This window comes from Podarcis vaucheri (genome assembly GCF_965113315.1).
Source record: "Podarcis vaucheri genome assembly, chromosome: 2".
Lineage (NCBI taxonomy): Eukaryota > Metazoa > Chordata > Lepidosauria > Squamata > Lacertidae > Podarcis > Podarcis vaucheri.
This window is the reverse complement of record NC_138760.1, coordinates 89,339,836-89,360,237: the sequence shown is the minus strand read 5'-3', so window position 1 is coordinate 89,360,237 and position 20,402 is coordinate 89,339,836. Positions and strand designations below refer to the sequence as shown.

At 44.9% G+C, this 20,402-nt stretch overlaps 1 protein-coding gene and 1 long non-coding RNA gene across 8 annotated transcripts in view; one reads left to right on the top strand and one right to left on the bottom strand.

The window, feature by feature from the left end:
* COL7A1 (collagen type VII alpha 1 chain) overlaps positions 1-20,402 on the bottom strand; it is a 121,549-nt gene that overhangs the window by 28,765 nt on the left and 72,382 nt on the right. For all 6 annotated transcript variants that reach the window (XM_082209112.1, XM_082209111.1, XM_082209109.1 and 3 more), the window contains 14 exons: positions 20,169-20,204; positions 16,927-17,031; positions 16,231-16,266; positions 15,777-15,812; positions 15,194-15,241; positions 14,328-14,363; positions 12,977-13,108; positions 12,041-12,241; positions 11,579-11,614; positions 5,078-5,122; positions 3,657-3,728; positions 2,654-2,698; positions 1,704-1,766; positions 1,418-1,462 (listed from right to left, as the gene is read on the bottom strand). In XM_082209112.1, coding sequence (XP_082065238.1) covers positions 1,418-1,462; positions 1,704-1,766; positions 2,654-2,698; positions 3,657-3,728; positions 5,078-5,122; positions 11,579-11,614; positions 12,041-12,241; positions 12,977-13,108; positions 14,328-14,363; positions 15,194-15,241; positions 15,777-15,812; positions 16,231-16,266; positions 16,927-17,031; positions 20,169-20,204 — 936 coding nt within the window. The remainder of the gene's footprint in view (positions 1-1,417; positions 1,463-1,703; positions 1,767-2,653; positions 2,699-3,656; positions 3,729-5,077; positions 5,123-11,578; positions 11,615-12,040; positions 12,242-12,976; positions 13,109-14,327; positions 14,364-15,193; positions 15,242-15,776; positions 15,813-16,230; positions 16,267-16,926; positions 17,032-20,168; positions 20,205-20,402) is intronic.
* Positions 1,773-16,158, top strand: LOC309525479. 2 transcript variants are annotated; one of them, XR_014216330.1, is made up of 5 exons: positions 1,773-2,050; positions 13,470-13,607; positions 14,512-14,579; positions 14,927-15,013; positions 15,749-16,158. It is a non-coding gene; the product is annotated as an uncharacterized lncRNA (long non-coding RNA). The 2 variants fall into 2 exon arrangements; XR_014216331.1 differs by lacking the exon at positions 1,773-2,050 and having other exon boundaries at positions 13,126-13,607.

Genomic DNA, 20,402 nt, shown 5'->3' with positions numbered 1-20,402 from the left:
GTGTTCTCAAGACAACAGGATGGGGTGGGGAGTGTCCTAGAAATGGTTCGTTACATCAGCGTAGAACACTCAACACAGAAGGCAAAGCACGTTATTACTGTGGGGAAGGAAGGAGGCGCACAGCAACACAGAGATGGATTCCAACCAGGTGTGAAAGGAAAATGTATTATGAAGAGAATCCTCTATCCCCACGATATCTCTTCTCCTTGAATCTCACCCTGGCTTTCTGCTGCTGGTAAAGCACTGTCTGCCCCACAAGCAGAAGGGTCACCCCCTGCCCATCACCGCTCAGGGCTCCTAGTGCCTCAGGGATTCTACCCAGACTCCATGGGTCAGAGTGAGGAGCATCACAAGTGCCCAGCCTAGCAGACACTACTATTATCAATATGTAAAGGGGAAAATAAGAGCAACTTATAAATGTTGGAAAAATCTCTTTAGAGATCTGGTACAATTATGTCTGGACTATGACGCTAGCACAGATGCTAAGAAAGTGGAGAAGAGGTAGCATGAAGTACTTCTACAATGGATGACTTTGTGGAACAAGGCTGCTACTGCAGCTTCATAGCTTGTAGTAACCAACAATCTGGTCAGATAAAACCACCAGCTACACAGACAACCTCTGGAATAACATATTCAGATGGACAAGTTCTGCAAAATATGCAGAATATGAAACAAACCTCAAACACAAAGCATTCAGAAACTAACAGTGTGTGCTTCTGTTTGTAATTGTATAGCTTATGAAAAGAAATAACAAGTTGAATAGTAATATAATATAATATAATATAATATAATATAATATAATATAATATAATATAATATAATATAATATAATATAATATAATATAATATAATATAATATAATTAATGTAATATATAAAAAAAGTTGTCTCTCTGCCAGGGTGTCCCAAAAATAGGTATACTGCTTTAGAATCCACTTTCTTTGTTCTTGACTCAAGTTCGCTGTCATCATTCACAGTATCAGTAAAGAAAAATAATCCTTTTATCTGACTCCACTATACTTTCCAACTGCCAGCCTGAAATTTAACTGCCACTTTGTTGTGTGTTAGTTATGTGTACCCATATGTTGTGATGAATTTCACTGACTCAAGTGTAAACTTTTAGGCCACCCTGTACTATACAGATTTATGTGTGGCAGATGGAAGGCCTTGAAACAAGACTTTTGTTCCTAGAATGCTGGTTTAGCAACTGTTTTTAGAAGGCTATGGAGAGAAAGCTTAGGCTGGAGCTGGGGAATATGACTTGTGGATTTCAATAAGCCCACCCTCCACCTTTCCTCCAAAAATTTGAGCTCTGAATCTTTCTCTTTGCTCTCTCTTTCCCGCCTTCTGTCCTACTCCCCAAATCGCACACATTTCCCACCCCAATACTGAGGCTTCCTCCCCCCACTTTTACTTACTGCTTTCCCTTCTGGGCCAGGAAGGCCTCTTTCTCCTGGAAGGCCCTAGAGCAAAATAAAATTCAAGGTCATTGAGAGAAAACAGAAGGCCAACAAGGCATCAAATACCATCTCTGCAGCCACAGCGCAATACAGCATCAAATGGAGGTGGGCGTGGAATATGTCCCCACTGCTCCCCAAAGCAGGGTGTTGTTTATTATTAGAAGCAGCAGCAGTGGCAACTGCGATTTCAGAACTATGTTCCCCCTGCCACCATTTCCAACAGTGGTCCATCACCAATACTTACTGGAGCGCCATCCCTGCCTCTCTCGCCGGCTTCACCTCTCTCCCCTTTCTGCCCAGTTTCACCCTGCAATTCAAAACGTTGTTTGATGTCACAAAGGCAAGTAGGCGGGCCCTTTGTTTCAACGTTCCATCCCAAGGGCCAATCCATATCCAGCTCTCCTTGACTGCCCACTATGATGCATTTGTCTGCATTGCTTCCCCAGGAGACCAGGATGGGACTTGGGCTCAGTTCAACCGAGGGCATGGATGGAGGCTGCCAATGTTTTGGGACAGCCCTGGCTCACCACCACCCCCGAGAAACAGTGAGACGTGTGGGGAATGCACACATCAAGAGCAAACCTGGAAAAAGTAAGCATGTGAAGTCCTACTGGAATCATTTATTTTGATATTATTTAGTACATTCATGTCCCACCTTTCTTCCAGGCCCTTGAACTAGAACTTTATGCTATCCTGGCATAAAGGAAGTTTAAGACCATGAACCCAGAGAGAGTCAAGACCCTAACCCTTGAGGAATAGAGTGCCAGCAGTCATTATCCATGGTTTCTACCCCAATTCTGGGAGTGGAGTAGGATCCTTTGGTATTGGAAGGGGGTGGGGGGGAGAATAACCATGGGAATAAGCAAGCCAAGCTCCCAAAGCTGAGTTCTGAAGGAAAGCATGGCGAGGCCAGGAAATTCCTGCTTTGGTGAGCAGGGATATCCCACTCTTAGTCATAGCTGTTGTTGCACCTCTGCTTGGGTAGAGGGCAAGTAACCCCCCTTTTCGCTCAGCACCGCTGAGTTCTTCATGAAACCCATGAAAGGGATAGAGAAAAAGAAGAATTTTCAAAGCAAGATAAAAGCCAAACACTCGGCAGGAAAGAAAAGGTCCCCCTCTTGGCAAGCGAAGGCACAGAGCAGGCACAGGGGAAGCCGGAGAGATGCAGGGGCGGGAGACTTACTATACTCAGACCTTATCGCCTCTAGAGCCTTTCTCGCCATCTTCTCCTGGCTCTCCCTGTACAAGCGGAAGGAAAAAGGGAATTGTTTGCTGCAAGCCTCAAAGAAGTGAGTTCTAGTCCATGGATGGGGACGCTGTGGCCCTTTGGGGTACTGCTGGGGTACAGCCCTCATCAACCCAATCACTGGCTATGGCAGAAGGGATTTGGGAATCCATCATATGGAGGGTCATGGATGCTTCATTCCTGGTCTAGTTATTTTTCATCACCCATAATACCCAAGTAGTAACAAATGCCATTATGAGAAGCTCAACAATGATGCCTGCATTGCTACCTTGCTCCTCCCAAGCTTGTGTCTATCACATGGTTCACACCTTTGTTGCTGTTTTTATTTTTCAAATTACTAGGGCTGTAATTTACTAGGCAAATATTTAAGACAGCAATCCTATGCATACTTATTTGGAAGCAAGTCTCAGTGAACTCAAAAGGACTTACTTTTGAGCAGACCTATGCTGGATTGTGATGCAAGCTAACTAATATTTAAGTGAATCTTTTAGCAAATTTTAACAGACGAGTATTAAAAGGGAAGCAGAAAGAACATACTGAAGATTTCTAATATAGCCTTTTTATGTTATCTCATCACATTCTTCATTATCTCAAAATGGCAGATAAATTGCGGGTTTGGGACTCAGCAATTCTGTTTATATTTAATCAACTGGTTAAAAACCCCCGATGCCCCACTAAAGGGTCTTCAAAGTGGGGAAAGTTTACAATACTGCAGTCTCAGATTCTGTTGTGGGTTGAAAGGCTCCCTGATTTGGGGAGCTAAATGCCAGTTCTGTTATCATTCATGGTCAGAAAAATACAGGACTCAGAACTGAAATTATTAAAACCACTAGAAGAGTGGAGCATAGCCCTATTCCGGGGAGGAGGGGGGAACTTCCCTAAAGCTGCTATGTGCATAGGTAGGGAAGTCTTCATTGGCTGAGAAAAGACTGGCATGGAAAGGGCACTAACCTTGCTTCCCTTGGGTCCTGCAGCCCCACGCTCTCCTGGAAGCCCCGGGAGGCCCCCTTCCACTCCATCCACCTGGAAAAAGAAGAAGAATTGCACATGGGGTTTCTCCTCCTGCACAGAGACAAGACCTTGCACACTCATGTTTTGTCTGTATTCTGACAGAATGCCACATACTGTTTTCCACTACATGCGAAGAACATTTATGTGGGTATTCCAATACTTGGATAACCTCTCAAGAACTAACCGCTAATAGAGCTGTAGGAATTGCTTGACTTAATCAGGGTACCTGTGTCTGTTCCATGTGCAGTTTAGGATCCATCTTTCCCTGGGTATAAAACTGTAGAGTTGGAAGGGACACTGAGGATCATCTAGTCCAAGCCTCTGCAATGCAGGAATATGCAGCTGTCCCTAACAGGGATCGAACCTGCAACCTTGGCATTATCAGCACCATGCTGTAACCAACTGAGCTATCCAAGCAATCCCTCATGCTTGATTAATCTGTTGATTTTTCTAGGCTATGCTATGACCCAAATTCAAAAAAGTTCACACAGAATCAAACTTAAGCCCTGGAGCAGAAGTGTGTGTGTGTGTGTGTGTGTGTGTAAGGGGGGGTGAGATTGACCTCACACTGATGGGCATTCATAACTTACTCATTGAGCTTTTTCTAGTTAACTAAAGTGGGCAGCGAAATTTGAATACCCTGGACTCAGCTGGAAGATGGGAAATGCTTAACACTATCTTCTGAAGCCTGGCATCAATTTAGGGCAGCCCATGTTAGGGGAAAGCTTTAATTTTTATTCCCATTAGAAATCTAGCCAGTAAGTAGGCAGGGCAAAATAGCAACAGAGGAAGGAGAAAAGGGATGGGATCTGTTTGAGCTCCAAAACACTGAATTGCCAGTCCAAGGAAGCACACAAGGCTGTCTAGGGAAAGGCATTCATGGCCACAGGGTACAATCCACAAGGACTAGAGGCAGAAGAACATGTCTATGTTGCCCCTTTTCTTGGGTTTTCAAAACCCAGCGATTTTCTTACAGAGTTAAAAGAATTCAGGATATAACTCATCACCGGTGATCAACATCATTTTACATTGACTTATTATAGGTCTTCCTCGTGTTACATTCAATAAGTCTACCATTTGTGCTCACAAGAGCTGAGCTGTACAAATCAAACTGTGTGCATTCTTTTACAGAAATAAAAAAGTATACATTCTTTTACACAAATATATGCACCTGTGTAGAAACAGCTTTTAGCTGTGTTTAGTACAATGTGTGAACAAGCTTAAATTGAGTTCAGCATCTAGGACACAGACACACACACACGCGTGTGTGTCCCCTAGATGATGAACTCATATTAACCATATATATATATATATATATATATATATATATATATATATATATGGTTGAAGGAATCACTCACCCTGGGTCCTGGTGGTCCTGGTGGCCCTTGTAAGCCATCTCTGCCCTGAGGACAAGAGAAACAGGGTAATGATCAAATACATGGATGATTTTCCAAAGAAGTGATCCAGGTCTTACTCACCCCCACCCACAATGTGTCACAACAGCAGACATTGTCCAGTAACTCCTAAATGCATGGGGTGATTGAGGAATACAGAGAGATAGGCCCACCACAGGTATATCATTCAGAACTATACATTACAGGCAAAACATCTGTAACAGGGCCCAGATGCCACTTTTAAAAAAGAAAAAGAAAAATACAGAAAATAAACTTCCTGAGAATGGAATTCAGAACCAAAAAGCAGTATGGGGGAGGGCTCTTAACCCTGTCCTTGTCTGCTTGTCTTTCTGTTTTACTTCCCTCTCCCAAGTGATTTCCCCCTGACCTGAGCAGAGTTCCAAACTTGTGTTGAGGTGTTGGCTTTTAATCTTCCAGTTTAAATATTTTCGTATTATTTACATGGGCTTTGGGCTTGGTTTATGATTGTACATCACTTTTAAGACTTCTTATTAGAAAAGTAACTCATGAATATTTTAAACAAGCAAAAAAATAAACATGAGTTTAGAATTCTCCGGTGGAGAAAAGTCACATGAGGGTGATTTGGAGCAGAAAAACAGCAAGCACAAAAAGTGGTACACATCCGCTTCCCTCCCTCCAATGCTTATCTGCAGAATTGTGGGTTTTCCTTATCCCACATGTATTTCATTATTCAAGAACTGTCTACTTTCTCTACTTTGTTTTCAAGTAAGGCAGCCCTCAGTGCCTTCTCCAGACTGGACTGACACCAATTACCCTGAGGCAAATATCTTGTCTCAGAAGGATTTATATCCTCAAAGCAAGTATAGAATCTTTGTCCTGAAGCTGCATTTGTAAATGCACACTGTTCTCAGAGATAGATGCAGAGAGACAGATTGGCAATCACTCTGAAGTCTAATAAATTAAAATTTTCAGTGGCTACTAGTCATGGAGGCTATATATTATTCAGAGGTCGAGTGCTTCAGAATATCATCTGCTAGGAGGCAAACAGCAGGAGAGAGCTATTGTGCTCATGCCCTGCTTGTAGCTTCCCATGGGCATCCGGTTGGCAACTGTGGGAACAGAATACTGGACTAGATGGGCCTTTGGTATGATCCAGTATAGCTCTTCCTATGCTCTTTCCTATACACAGAATTATAACAACCAGACCCCAACAACAAGAGAAGCATATAGTTGTATTTATACTGAAACCAGTCTACAAGTGCCCTGTCTGGTTGACAGTTTTCCTGAATACTTTTTCTCCTTAGACTCCAAGAAAGGAGTTTCTCCACTTTAGCCAAAGCAGCAATTTTTATTCCCTTCTCAAGACCACATGATAGACCCCTTTCACAAATCTCTCCTTAAGGGTTCTGACTGGGTCCACAGCTTCGTTTGATTGCTGCTGTCTATTTGCTTCTGAAGCCTCTTCAAACCCCAAGCATATTTCCCTTAAAACTTTCTGTACGCCTCTGAATTCTGGTATATAGTTTCAGCTTCAGTTAAACAGGATGTGCATATCAAACATGCACTCCTGTCTTCTAGAGATTTGTTCCACTGCCTCCTTTTCATTTTCTGGCCAACTCCCACCTTTGCTGTTTCTCCCAAATGAACCAATTAAGACCTGTATTTTCTTGTGCAATTAAAGCAATCTAAACATTCCCTTCCTATCCCCACCCCCTTGCAAATTTAGGTAACCAGGAGCGTTCAAGATCAGTAGAGCTTGCATCCATGATAGTTGGACATGACCTTACCCTTTCCCCTCCAAGGTAGATTCATGTTGTCTCTTAAGAATAAAAGTAGGTTACAGTTTGTGGTTTGTTTGGAGTGAGGCAAACCATGAGTCTGGGTTCAGATGATATGTGAAGCTAAACTTAGTGCAGTAGTACGAGAACCAGAGGAGAAGCTAAGTGGCTGTGATCTGATTTCTGGGAACCCATATACACAGTCATGGTTTGCCTTAGCATGATGTGTGAACCAGATTAACAGCTTGGATCCCAATTAGTTGTACAGTACTTTAGTCCCACTGTAATCAGTGGAGCATTAGTCATGCTGTACATAAATACTGTTACCATAAAGCACCAATGCTGCAGCAAGCAAAGGCTCCAGCAGCTCAGTCAGCTGCTTGTGGCTGGAAAGCCAGACAGGATGTTTGTGACTGTTGCCATGGAAACAAAGGGGCAGTCCATTCTGTACTGAGCACCGGATGTTAGCTCAGTGAGTGTGTCATATGACCTGTACTGGAAGTACATGGGAGGAGTTTCTTCTTGCTGTTGTCGAGTGCAGACATGTTTCTCTGTACTGATATGAGAGACAGAAATAAAAGATGTAAATAGTTTTCTGTCTGCTTCTTTCCCCTCCTGGGGGACACCAAAGGGGAGAGAGGATGAACGGTGTGTTCCTCTCACATATCTGAGATGAATCGCCGGGACCTCGCCTGCTTATCAGCAGAGTGGAGACGCGGGGAGGTCGACAGGAATATCTGCCGGTGCCTACGCTGTGGCACATTCCTCTGACCCAGGCAGAATTCCAACAGTGGCAGCCTTCGGATGGTTGCTGTCCATCGGACATCTGCATGAGAGGCTGGTGAATTGTCCTCCTCTGCTCCATGGAAGCCTGAAGTGAGAGGCTGATTCTCTGCAGCCAGAAGCTGACCAGAAGAAGCTGACAGCTAAGCCGATGCTCAAGGTATGAGACTTTAAGGGCTTAAAAGTGTGAATGCAGCTTGATTCATTCTCTGCTTCACGGAGGAGCGAGTGTGGGAAAGCAGCTCCAACTTAGAAGAGGCCTGCATACCAGGCATTTTTGTGGTTTCCTGTCCGAGGAAAGGAATGCACTGTTGCTAGGCAACGTCCTTCAGAAGGCTGTGCCTCAGAGAGGAGAAATGGAAAGTTACTCGAGAGGGCTGGAAGTCAGTTTGTGCTTCAGAGAAGCGAAAGCAAAGTTTTGTTATGACTAGGTCCTCACGAACTGGTGGAAGGGACTTTCCAACGCAGCCAGAGTCAGAGTTGCCAGGTGTAAAGAGAGTAAACAAGCCAGCTATTGGATTTTAGAGGCTTGTGTTTGTTTTAGAGTCAAGGCAAGGACTCAAAATGGATGCTAAGAAGGGGGGAGGCTTGCCTTCTCCACCCCTCCTGACCAATGACAATTATTCATCTTGGTCTGTAAAGATGAAGGCCCTGCTGCAGAATCAGAGACTGTTTGGGGTGATTGAGAATCCCATCCCAGCAGCACCAACGCGTGCTTGGGAGTCACAGAATGTGAAGGCTAGGACTGCTATAATTCTGTGTGTCTCAGATGAGCAGCTTGTGCATATACAGCATTTGGAATTTGCGCAAGAGGTTTGGAACGCGCTGCGTACAACGCATCAGAGAGATGCTGGTTCTTCAGCGTTGCTGTATTTTGAGAAGTTGACAAATCTGAGATTAGCGCCTGATGGAGATGTTCAAGCGCACCTGACAGAGATGAAGTTTCTACGTCAACAGATGGTGGAACGCAATTTCCGTCTACAGGAGGAAGTGTTTTGCTTCATGATGATAAACAGCCTGAACCGCACCTACAAGGTTGTTGCCAGTCAGCTTGGTTCGCTACCTGCTCAGGATCTGACCGCGGAAAGAGTGTGTGCCGTCGTCCTGAACGAACACGACAGACTTGCTGCACTGGAAGTGAAAGACAGAGGGAGGCAAGAACAGAGTTCAAATCTTCCCACTGCTGATGCTACTGGAGAGCATGCCGTAGCATTGAGTGCCGTCCGATGCTATAATTGTGGACAGACTGGGCATCTACAGCGAAACTGTAAGAAGCCGCGCCAGTCAAAAGGAGCCATGAACAGCTCTACGAAGCCTGAGGCGTCAAGCAAAAGCCGTACCAACTGCCAGGTGAAACCTGCAAAGGCTATGATGGCGAAAGGAACCACGCCAGATGTTGGGAACGCATTCATAATCGACACGGGCGCCACGAAGCATCTCTGCCCACACAGAGAACTGTTTCCGACGTTGAAGAAGCAAAGCTTCACAGTGAAACAAGCCAACGGTCAAGAACTAGAAGCGACCGGAATTGGAACTGTGTATCTTGAGAGTCTGAAATTGACTATAAGCGATGTTTACCTGGTTCCAGAACTGAAATTTAGTCTGCTGAGTGCTTCCCAGATTGCAAAGAAGGGACTAAAACTGTACTATGATGCTAAAAGATGCAAGATCTACAAAGATGGAGAACTGTTTCTTACTGCCAAAGAGAAAGATGGACTGTATTTGTTGACTTTTGATCAAAGTGATTACATGAAATGTAATACTTCTGATTCTAACGAATTTTCTCTTACAGGTGTGACCAGTGTGAACACCAGGAAGGTGTCTAAGAAGGTCCACAGAGCTTTTCAGCGGGTGTATGCTGATGTGATTGGTCCTTTAGAACCATCTAGAGGCGGTGCAAAATATTACCTTGTGTGTGTTGATTGTTACACAAATTATTCTTGGGTTTATATGATGAAGAAACCGCAGGAAACTTTAGAAAAGTTTCAAGAGTTTTGTGACAAGGTTAAAAGTATGCATGATGCTAACATTGATTGTCTTTTCACAGATGACAAGCCAGTTTTTCTGTTACAGGATTTCCAGAGGTTCCTGGATGAGAAAGGGATAAGACACAAACTTGCTACTTCCGAAGAAGCATGGAAGAAATGTGTCTGTGTTAGGGTGAACAAAGAATTGCAAAAGGGGATGCATGCGCAATTGCTGAGTTCACATTTGCCACATGATTATTGGGCCGAATCTCTAGCGTCCTATCTTCATGTGTGGTTGAGAAAAGTCTCAACAGAGTTGGGATGTTCTCCTTTTGAGAAGCTGTTTAATAGAAAACCTTCTGTTGCCTATTTCAAGGTTTTCGGGTCTCATGTGAGAACAGAAGCTCCAAGTGGGGTAAAGAATGCCAGAGGCATCTTTGTAGGTTATGAAAAAGGTCTCTACAGAGTAATTTTGTCTGAATCTGGTCAGGTGATTCTCACAAAATTTCTAGAGAGTGCTCCCGAACAGGAGAGAGTGATTGTTCAAACTTTTTCCACAGATGATTCTGATGATGATGATGATGAGTTTGATCTTATTGAGTTCAGTGGTACTGATGATGATGACACTGATAGCTCAGACAGCTCAGTTGTCACAGTCATTGAGAGGAAATCTCAAATGATGACTAGACCCTCAGAAGAGGAGGATAAACCACTGATTAAGCTTAATACTGGTTCTCCAGAGAGTTCAGAGGCTGAACCAGAAAGCAGAGAAGAGCAGCAGCTCTTACGTAGGTCTGAGAGAGCAACGAAGGGTGTACCACCCAAGAGGTATTCAGAGGAGTTTGCTAACCTTGCATATGTTGCTGTTGTAAATGATCAAGGACAGATTGAAGCTGTGTCTGAGTCAGAGACAAAGGCACAACAGAGAGTTGTTAACCAAGGAAATGTGAAGTCACACAACCAGAAAGGTACATTGGTAAAACCAGTGGCGGGTAGTTCCAAGGGTGGAACTGAAACAACAGGGGAATGTTATAAGTATAACAACTGTTTGTTTTCTTCTCTGGATGACGCTTTGCTCGCAGCACGCATTGATACTTTAGGGGGAGTATGTTACCATAAAGCACCAATGCTGCAGCAAGCAAAGGCTCCAGCAGCTCAGTCAGCTGCTTGTGGCTGGAAAGCCAGACAGGATGTTTGTGACTGTTGCCATGGAAACAAAGGGGCAGTCCATTCTGTACTGAGCACCGGATGTTAGCTCAGTGAGTGTGTCATATGACCTGTACTGGAAGTACATGGGAGGAGTTTCTTCTTGCTGTTGTCGAGTGCAGACATGTTTCTCTGTACTGATATGAGAGACAGAAATAAAAGATGTAAATAGTTTTCTGTCTGCTTCTTTCCCCTCCTGGGGGACACCAAAGGGGAGAGAGGATGAACGGTGTGTTCCTCTCACATATCTGAGATGAATCGCCGGGACCTCGCCTGCTTATCAGCAGAGTGGAGACGCGGGGAGGTCGACAGGAATATCTGCCGGTGCCTACGCTGTGGCACATTCCTCTGACCCAGGCAGAATTCCAACTAATCTCAACGGGAGTAAAGTGTGACCAACTTAAGTCTAGAACCAACCCACTGTTTATCTTGACATAACTGTAACATGGGGGGGGGGGGGAGGCAAAACCAATTAGTCACAAAACATCCAGGTACACACACAGCTAATGATCATATAACACAACCTCACATCTCACTTAAGAGAATGCAGCTGCCAATATCAAAAGAAGTTAATTTTCCAGACTTCAGTTTACACTACAAGTCATATATTTTTAGTGTGAAAAAATAATTGGCAAATTCCTCTTTCTATGAATACCCCAGCATGGATAATTTTAAAGATGATTTATCTAGCACCTGTCCTAAGATGGATAGCTTTGGACTCAAAGTATAATAAAAAAAAAACCACTCACCGGCTCTCCCTGTCCACCCTTCTCACCCCGATCACCCTGGAGAAAGAAAATGATGAGTTTTAGAAAGAGCCACAAAACTGTTTCAGGAAAAGAAGTACTAATGAGCTATCCAGGAAATGTGAAAGCATATATAGTTTTATTGCTGCTGTGCCATGAGTCTATTATGTATATTGCTGACACATGGCTTTATTTTGGTTTAACTGTGTAACTTTTCATTGTTTTAAATAAACAAATAATCTGATGTTCAGACATGTTTCCCTCAGATAATCCCACTGAGGAGAACCTCTCTTGCTCTGCCTCTATCCAACTCATGCAATGACTATGAGGAAGTGATGAATTCGGAAAGTGTGGTCACTGGAGGGGTAGGCCAAGGTTACTTGGGGGCTTTTGAGCTCCTGGTCACATTTGGTGCCTTCCCAGTTAATGATGTCCCTTTCTGTTCCCACCTTTTGATATGCTCACCTTTTCTCCAGGCCTCCCAGCCTCTCCAAGTTCTCCTGCCCGGCCTGGCACCCCTGGTATTCCAGGTTTCCCAGGCTCCCCTGGCTGGCCAGATGGTCCTTCTGGCCCCCGCTCTCCAATGGCACGCCCTGTTGGGCCTTGGGGGCCTTGGTCTCCTTTGTCTCCCTTTTGGCCTCTTTCTCCAGGGAAGCCTATGAGCCCCTGCAAAAAAACACAGAGCATCATCTAGCAGGCCTCAGATCAGCTTTCTCTACAAAAGGAAGCTCAGAGATTTCTATGAGCAAAGTGCCTCTGCAAATGCTTTTCATCATGGAGACTGGCAACTCCAACAGGATGGATCCCTCCACAAGGAGCTTTAGAATCATAGAATCATAGAGTTGGAATAGACCACAAGGGCCATCGAGTCCAACCCCCTGCCAAGCAGGAAACACCATCAGAGCACTCCTGACATATGGTTGTCAAGCCTCTGCTTAAAGACCTCCAAAGAAGGAGACTCTACCACACTCCTTGGCAGCAAATGCCACTGTCGAACAGCTCTTACTGTCAGGAAGTTCTTCCTAATGTTTAGGTGGAATCGTCTTTCTTGTAGTTTGGATCCATTGCTCCGTGTCCGCTTCTCTGGAGCAGAAGAAAACAACCTTTCTCCCTCCTCTTTGAACCAGGTCACAGCAGCTACAGCTGCTATTAACCTCCCAAGTCAAATAATCAGATTCTGGACATTAAAGTTGAATTTTGGGTACTTCTAGCTCCACTATATCCTTCAGTTCCGAAAGGGCACTCCTGATACTGGCGCCACCACTGTGGAATACTTCCCTCCCCTGAAGTTAGACTAGCACCAATAGTGAACAACTTTTGGCACCAAGTGAAATTTTTTTTGCTCCATCAGAGCTTTGCATGAACATCAGAGCACGATAGCTAGGGAATTGTAAACCTCACCTCTCTGCCTGCTGGCCCTCTCTCTCCTGGATCCCCTCTGTCACCCTTCGTGCCTTTCAAGCGGACAGGGGCAGGCAAGAATTGATCAGAACTCCCTTCAAAGGCACCAGTGATCTCCCGCAGTAAGGAAATCTGTAAAGGAAGGAGGGAGAGTTGAGTTTGTCTGCTAAGGAAATGAAAAGAGGCAGAATTGGTCCACCACCCTGTGCACAAACCTTTAAGCACAAACCTCAACAGCATGATCTCCACACACACACCCTATTTCCAGACCATCCCTTCCTCCATCTGGAGCAAAAGGCAAACTTAATACATGCCCTGCCCTGTGTGCCGGACCAATGATAACTTGAGAGAGCCCTATGGTCATCATGGAGGGCATGAAGCTGAACCACCAGAGGCAACATCAGCATGGATGCTAAAAGCACCCAAAAAATAACATTCTGGGCAGCAGAGTAGAAAGTACACCAGCATTACTTCTAGTTTACTTCCTCCTTAGGCCAACACCAGGTGCAGGCCCTCCTAGAGGAATTCCTTGGTGATGGAGATCAAAGGACAGTGGGCCACAGCAGCTCCCTCCACCATCCCTGCAGCCTGTGCTGATGCTGTACCAAGTACCTGCATCAGAAACCTTAAGGTACGTATTTTTCGCTCTATAACACGCACCCGACCATAACACGCACGTAGTTTTTAGAGGAGGAAAATCTGTAGGCATGCCACCCGTAGGCATTCCCTCCATAACACGCACAGACATTTTCCCTTACTTTCTAGGAGGAAAAAAGTGAGTGTTATGGTGCAAAAAATACGGTATACTGTAAGATGCATCCGAGAACCTTCATTTGTTTATGATGTTCATGATGTATAGGGACCTTAAAAAAGCTTGTTAGATCAGACCAATGGCCCATCTGGTCCAGCAACCTGTTTTCACAGTGGCTGGCCAGATGCCTTTGGGAAACCAGCAGCAAGCAGGATGCAAGCACAGCAGCACTTTCTCCTCCTGTGGTTTCCAGCACCTGGTATTCAGAAGCACTGCTGCCCTCCAACTGTAGCCGCAGACCATATCCATTATGGGAGTAGCCCTCTCCTCCATGAATTAGTCTAATCCTCTTTTAAAACCATCCAAGTTGGTGACCATCACTGCATCCTAAGTGAACCCTAAGTAAGATGGTCCTTAAGGTACCATGGTGCTAATTCTTTAAGGGTTTTAAAGCTTAATTCTAGCGCTTTGGACAGAGCCTAGAAACGTTTCCCTTCATCTGCCTAGTTATTCACCAGAAAGAACCAGGTCCCACGATGGATGTACACTGGAAAGCATAACCTGGGAGGCAAAATGGCAGGTGAGGCTGCCAACTCATACCTTAATTCCACTCGCTTCTAAGACACGTTCAACATTCTAGACAAAAGGAGGAGGAAACCCATTAGCAAAAAAAGTAGGCAGGGGGAGATAAATTACAAACAAAGATCAAACTCTCTACTCTTTGCTTTGAGGGTTCTGGCCGCCCTCCTGTATTCCTTGTCTTGCTGCTCCCTATGGTGATCAGCTCTACTGTGACATCACAATACAGCACAACTGAACCATCAAGACGTCAGAGCAACATCACAGAGCTAGGTGAGTCCATACCTGATAGATCCCTCTGATGCCGTGCCTATATATAAGCTGCTCTCTGCAGAAGGGAACTCCCAACTGGAGACACACAAAGGAAGCTATACCAGCAGATGGTTGTCTTAGGGCAGGATTCCCACTGAGACAGTTCTATAGTTCACCAGTTTGTTGCTGGACAAGTTCCCTAGCTTCCATTGCTAATAAATTTTTACATATGTGAGTTTCTTTTCCAAGTAGTGCTCCAGAGAAACACACCAGAATACTCCAGTTATGGGAATGAGGTTATGGGAATGAGGAGGCACAGTAATGCCATATAATTGAGAAAACAAAAACCATCTCTTATACATTGTCAGGAACATCCATCAGTCCCCCCTCCGATCCACCAGTGGGAACCCAGACCACAGTGTGCTACAAGTGGAAAGCAGAGGTACTGCAGAAAGGTACCTACAGAGCAAATACTTCCTTCCATGACTCAAGCCACAAGGCATATTTGGGAGAAGGCAAACACTGCCACACCCTCTCCCAGGGTCTATAGTTAATTTAAACAGAGAGCAAATCTGTACATGTGTCATGTCCCCCCACCAGACCCTCAAGGTGAAAGAGCATGTCTGTTAACTCACCGGTGTTGTTCCAGGTTCACCTCTAAGCCCAGCTTCCCCTGGTCTTCCCTGTAAGTGATGGGGGAGAGAGAGAAGGAAAACAAAATAAGGCTCGTTGTGTATAGCTATAGTACTCAATAAGTGTGCATTGTACACCATGTAACAGCCCCCATCAATGGTCATTAGACTGCATTTCATGTGGGCAGAAGCCTCTGGTGTGTTGCGCATGACAATACCCCCATTAATATGCATCGCTGCATGATATGCCAAAGGGCCTCATGTAGCCCAGTGCAGACTGGGGATGGTCTAGAACCCAAGTGATCTGCCAATAAGATTCCATTAAGTCCTGGTTCCAATGTGCTTTGAGTCCTTTGAAAATCTACACTTTCTCAAAGTGGGATGCATATATTTTAACACAGTTCTACATGACAAAAGGAAAAGTGATTGCTGCGGCAGGTGGAACTCACTGCAAACTGCAGCTAATAATAAAACAGGGATTCCACAAGACTGAGTCAACGACCCCTCTGTAAGGGGCTCCAACACTTGGGGCCACAATGTCATTTTAATTTTTTTCAGGTGCTTTGTGGCTTTAAGAGAGACCCACCTGATCTCCTTTGGATCCGGGCTCCCCTCTGTCTCCCTGGAACACAATGCATACAAGGAGTTAGTACTGAAGAGAGAAATTCATTTCTGACTAAGGGTGCAGAATACGGTATATCTCTGGCTCTACTATATAGGGTACTTTGGGTCTAGGGGCCTGGAGTCATGCAACATGGATTGTGGCACACAGGGCAATATATCCTGCTACTGCCAGTAGGGATTCGGATATGCAGAGAACTCCAGTCCACAGCGTGCCTCCTTTGCAGCTACCTTGTTTATTTTCTGGCCATAAGCTCATCTGATGAGAGTCGCCATAGGAGGATGTCCCATACTTTCAAGGCTGAGTTTTCAAATCCCAGAGAGAGTTCAGCTGACACAGAGGCAGGTTTGCAATGTGCTAGCTATATTTTTTTACTCCGTCAAACTGCGTGCAAGCGGAAGCAGAAGGCTTTGCTTACCTTTTGTCCTGAAATCCCTGGGAGGCCTGGCATGCTCTGTAAATGGCAAGACAGTGGTGAGCAAAACAGCAACTAAGCAAGGACACTCAGCACAAATGAAACCCTAACCACATGGGCTCTGCCGGGACTCCCAGTACAATGGATACCAGGGTTGGGGGCTGCACACTCATGAGTGTGCATGCTCACGTATGCAAATACAGACAACTTTCCCCATTCTCTCTCTCGCACACATTTTACTCTCCAGCCAACAGAGCCAAGACTGCTGTGTGCAGTGACCTTGGCTGTTATCCTGGGGAGGGAGCTTCTTCCCCAGCACTTCTAGTGAGCTATTAGGAGTGCAGGGACAGAATTCTTGACTGTATGAAGAACTTCAACCCCTGTGCTCCCGAGGGACAAAAATCACTATCCAGTGGACAGTGCCAGGGTGGGGGAAGTTGAAGCGTCTCCCCCAGACCTCCCAATGTCTGACCAGCTAGGGAGTGAGGCGAAGTGGGCAAGGTTCCCCAGGACTTTGAAGCAGTGGTGCCCATTGGGACTGGTAGGGCAGAAGGCAGAGAGACCAACTGTGGCTTGCCTTTCACACTAAACAGCACTAATTCTGCTCTCAGTTCAGCATCCCAGGAGAGTCCGCCCTTTTCTGCTGGCGAAGCTGGCAAAAATAATGTGGTGGTTATTACGCGTGAGGAGGCTACTCACCTGGCCTGGAGGACCAACTTGCCCTGGCATGCCAGGAATACCCGGTGGCCCTGGGGGGCCTGGAGGCCCAATGGTCCCTCGCTCTCCTTTCACACCTTCACGACCCTGCCAGCAAAGAACATATGCAGTGACACGTAATACAGAAGGGGGTGCCTTATACAGAGTCCATCTGGCTTTTCCTTACTGGCAGTGGCTTCGCAGGTTTCTCAGCCCTGCTGCCTGAGGCCCTTTTAAGCTCATCGGTGCTGGGGATTCACCGGGAATCCTTTATTTATTTACTATTATCATCAACAACAATCTCACTGATTAATTTCTTCTCATGAGGCATCCAATAGTAATTTACTACACACACACATACACATATTGTGCTTTTCTTGGGGGGGGGGGAGTGTGTGAATAAGTTGCATCAGTACTCATATATTGATAGAAGTGACATGGGTGTCAGCACAAAATGGCTGCCAGGGGCAGCAAAAAGAGAGGTATTGGTACTTCATATTGTTGAGTGCATTATCAAAAAAAAAGAGAAAAGGCCAGTGTGTGTGTATTTTATACACACACAATTTAATTTTATTTTTTTTAAATGAAGCTCTAGTAATTAACTTCAGTTCCCCTCAGTAATTTTCTAGTACTCTCTTTAATCTGCACTGCTTGGCAGCCTGTATTCCTTCAGAACATAAGAACCCTCCTGGAGCAAGCCCAAGACCATAGCTGTCAATGTTTCCTTTTTTTAAAGGGAAATTCCCTTATTCCGAATAGGATTCCTAGCAAGAAAAGGGAAAAGTTGGCAGCTATGCCCAAGACCCATTTAGTTCAGAGTGGCAACCAGATGCCTAGGGGAAGCCTGTGAGCAGAGGCCGAGTGCAACCGAACTCTCCCCATATGTCATTCCCAGCAACTGGGGTTCTGAGGCAAACTGCTTCTGGTAAAACCTCTGAATGCCAGTGCCTCCAAATACCTGTCTAAAGGTCCCAGAAACCCTGTAAATTTTAATGATTCCTTTTTAGCCCCCCCCCCCAAATCTGGAGGGTGTAGCTATATCCTCAGGGTCAGGTTGTGCCTCAAACTCAGATAGCATCTTAAATAAAGTAGCTGTTTTACTACAAAGGAATTTCAGAAATAGACTGGAAAGAGAAGCTGCTGAATTGCAACTCATTACCAAACTTAAAACCATGGAGAGACCTGGAATGAACAAAGACATTGGATTCTTATCTCATTATACATGACTAAGCCATTTTTCACCTCTTCACCCCTTGCCTTTTCCTGTAAGACCTATTGCAGTCGTTAAGAGTCGTCAACAGGCTCATCTCAGCTATCTGCCAATCTCCCATTCCCACCACCCTTCTGAGTAATACCCCTCCCCACCTTCTCACTATATAGAAGGGTCTGGCAACTTCTGTTTCATTGTATCTGAAGAAGTGTGCATGCACACGAAAGCTCATACCAAGAACTAACTTAGTTGGTCTTTAAGGTGCTACTGGAAGGATTTTTTTTATCTTAAATAAAAAATATCAACTTATCGGTCAGGTCACAGTGACATGAAAAGCAGTGAGTTTTGAGCAATAGAGAAGCTGAGGCTGACAATCCCACCCAATGCCCAGCTGCAGTCACAGGGCTTTTTCTATACTGTCAGTGTGTAAAGAATAAACACATGAACAAACAGAGGCTGAAGTATTGCATGGGGAGGAATTCAACATTGTGCTGCTATGATTGTTCAGCCACCACGAGCATTTCTGCTTGCTAGATGAACAATCTCCCCGTGATGCCCCCCCAAGTTGACTTCTCTCAATCTCCTAAAAGTGATTTGGCGGGAGAAGGTGCACACAGGAAGGAAAGAGCCATTGCGCTATTGGGACTCGGGGTGCTGCCTCCCAGTAGCGCAACTATTTAACTGAATCTGGCCCATGGGATTCAGACATCTTCCCCCAATAATATTGTTATCATTGTTGTTATTATTTAAATTTGTGTACCACCCTTCATCCAAAGATCCCAGGGCAGTTCACAACAGAAAAATACAATGCAAGAACACAAAATACATAATAAATCAGAAACAAACCAATATTTCCTCTTCCACAAACACATTTAAAAAGCCACAGAATGTTAATCAGCCAAAGGCCTGGTTGAAGAGACACGTTTTCACCTGATGCCCTCAAAGTGAATAATGAAGGTGCCAGGTGAGCCTCCCTGTGGAGAGCATTCCACACATGGGGAGCCACCACAGGAAAGACCTGTTCTCATGTTGTCACCCTCCAGAACTCGCATGGGGGAGGCACACAAAGAAGAGCCTCAGATGATGATCACAGGGTCCAGGTGGGTTCATATGGAGAGAGGTGGTCCTTGAGGGCACTGCATTCCTGAGCTCTTTATAGGAGATCTACCCAGCATGCAAAGCATATTGTGCATTTATTGCTGGGCAAATACAATTGCATTTTGTAGTTGGCAGCACTGCCTGTGATTTAGTTGCCCAAGAGTCACAGGCACCTAATGTATACTGCTAGCTGTCATGGTACTGCCGGAGAACGAAGGGGAGGAGGAGGAGAGACAAGCAGAGGAAGGGGGCAGGAAGTGCCAGTACAAGAAAGGAGGGGAAGTCGGGAGGAGGGAAGGCTCTCAGATGCTGGAGCAGAGCCTCAACTCCGCACAGGAAGCTCTGGCACTGACAGCGATGCAGTGCCAGTTCCATCTGCTCAGGAAAGGAGAGGGTTAAAGCGCAGGGGGCAGAGACATCAATTGAGAATGCCTCGCCTCTTCTGTTGGAAAAGGGGCGGACGTAAGTCACTTCAGGAATCTGACTCTCAAGATTCGGACGCATAGTATGTGTGCTGCTTGTACATATGTAAAATAAAGACTGTATCTATGTATCTCTGAGTGAGCAGAAGCTTTTCTTGCGGAGAGTATTCTCAAGCCATCACACTAGCCGAGGTGGGGATACAGGCAAACCTGTTTTATGCTTAAGATACTATTTTATTCTCTTGTTAATTGTGCTGTTTTAAACATGCACTTTATATCTGACATCCTTTAAGTAATGTTTTCTTTAGAAATGTTTAATGTTTTAATTACGTTGCTTAGAATATATACTTCATATTGGACATTCTTCAGTAATGTTTTATGTGGCGTTTTAATGTGCTGTAACCTGATGTGAGATTCTTTTCTTTAAAATATAAAGTTGTTTGGGAATAATAATAATAATAATAATAATAATAATAATAATAATAATAATACCTTTCAAAGGCAATGATACTTACATCTCGGCCGGATGCTCCAGCTTCACCTTTGTCCCCCTAAACAGGAAAAAGGAAAACAAGATTTTATCATTAAAATTACCATTGTGCAGTACAGACAGGATTGAGCCATGCCTTCCTACTCTTCTATTCCTTAAATAGAGAGATCCAAGCTTCCTTGGATCCCTACACCTAATAGCAGTCCAAGTGGTGGAGAGGTGTTGCACTCTCCAGACCAGTATCCCTCCAGCACACCCT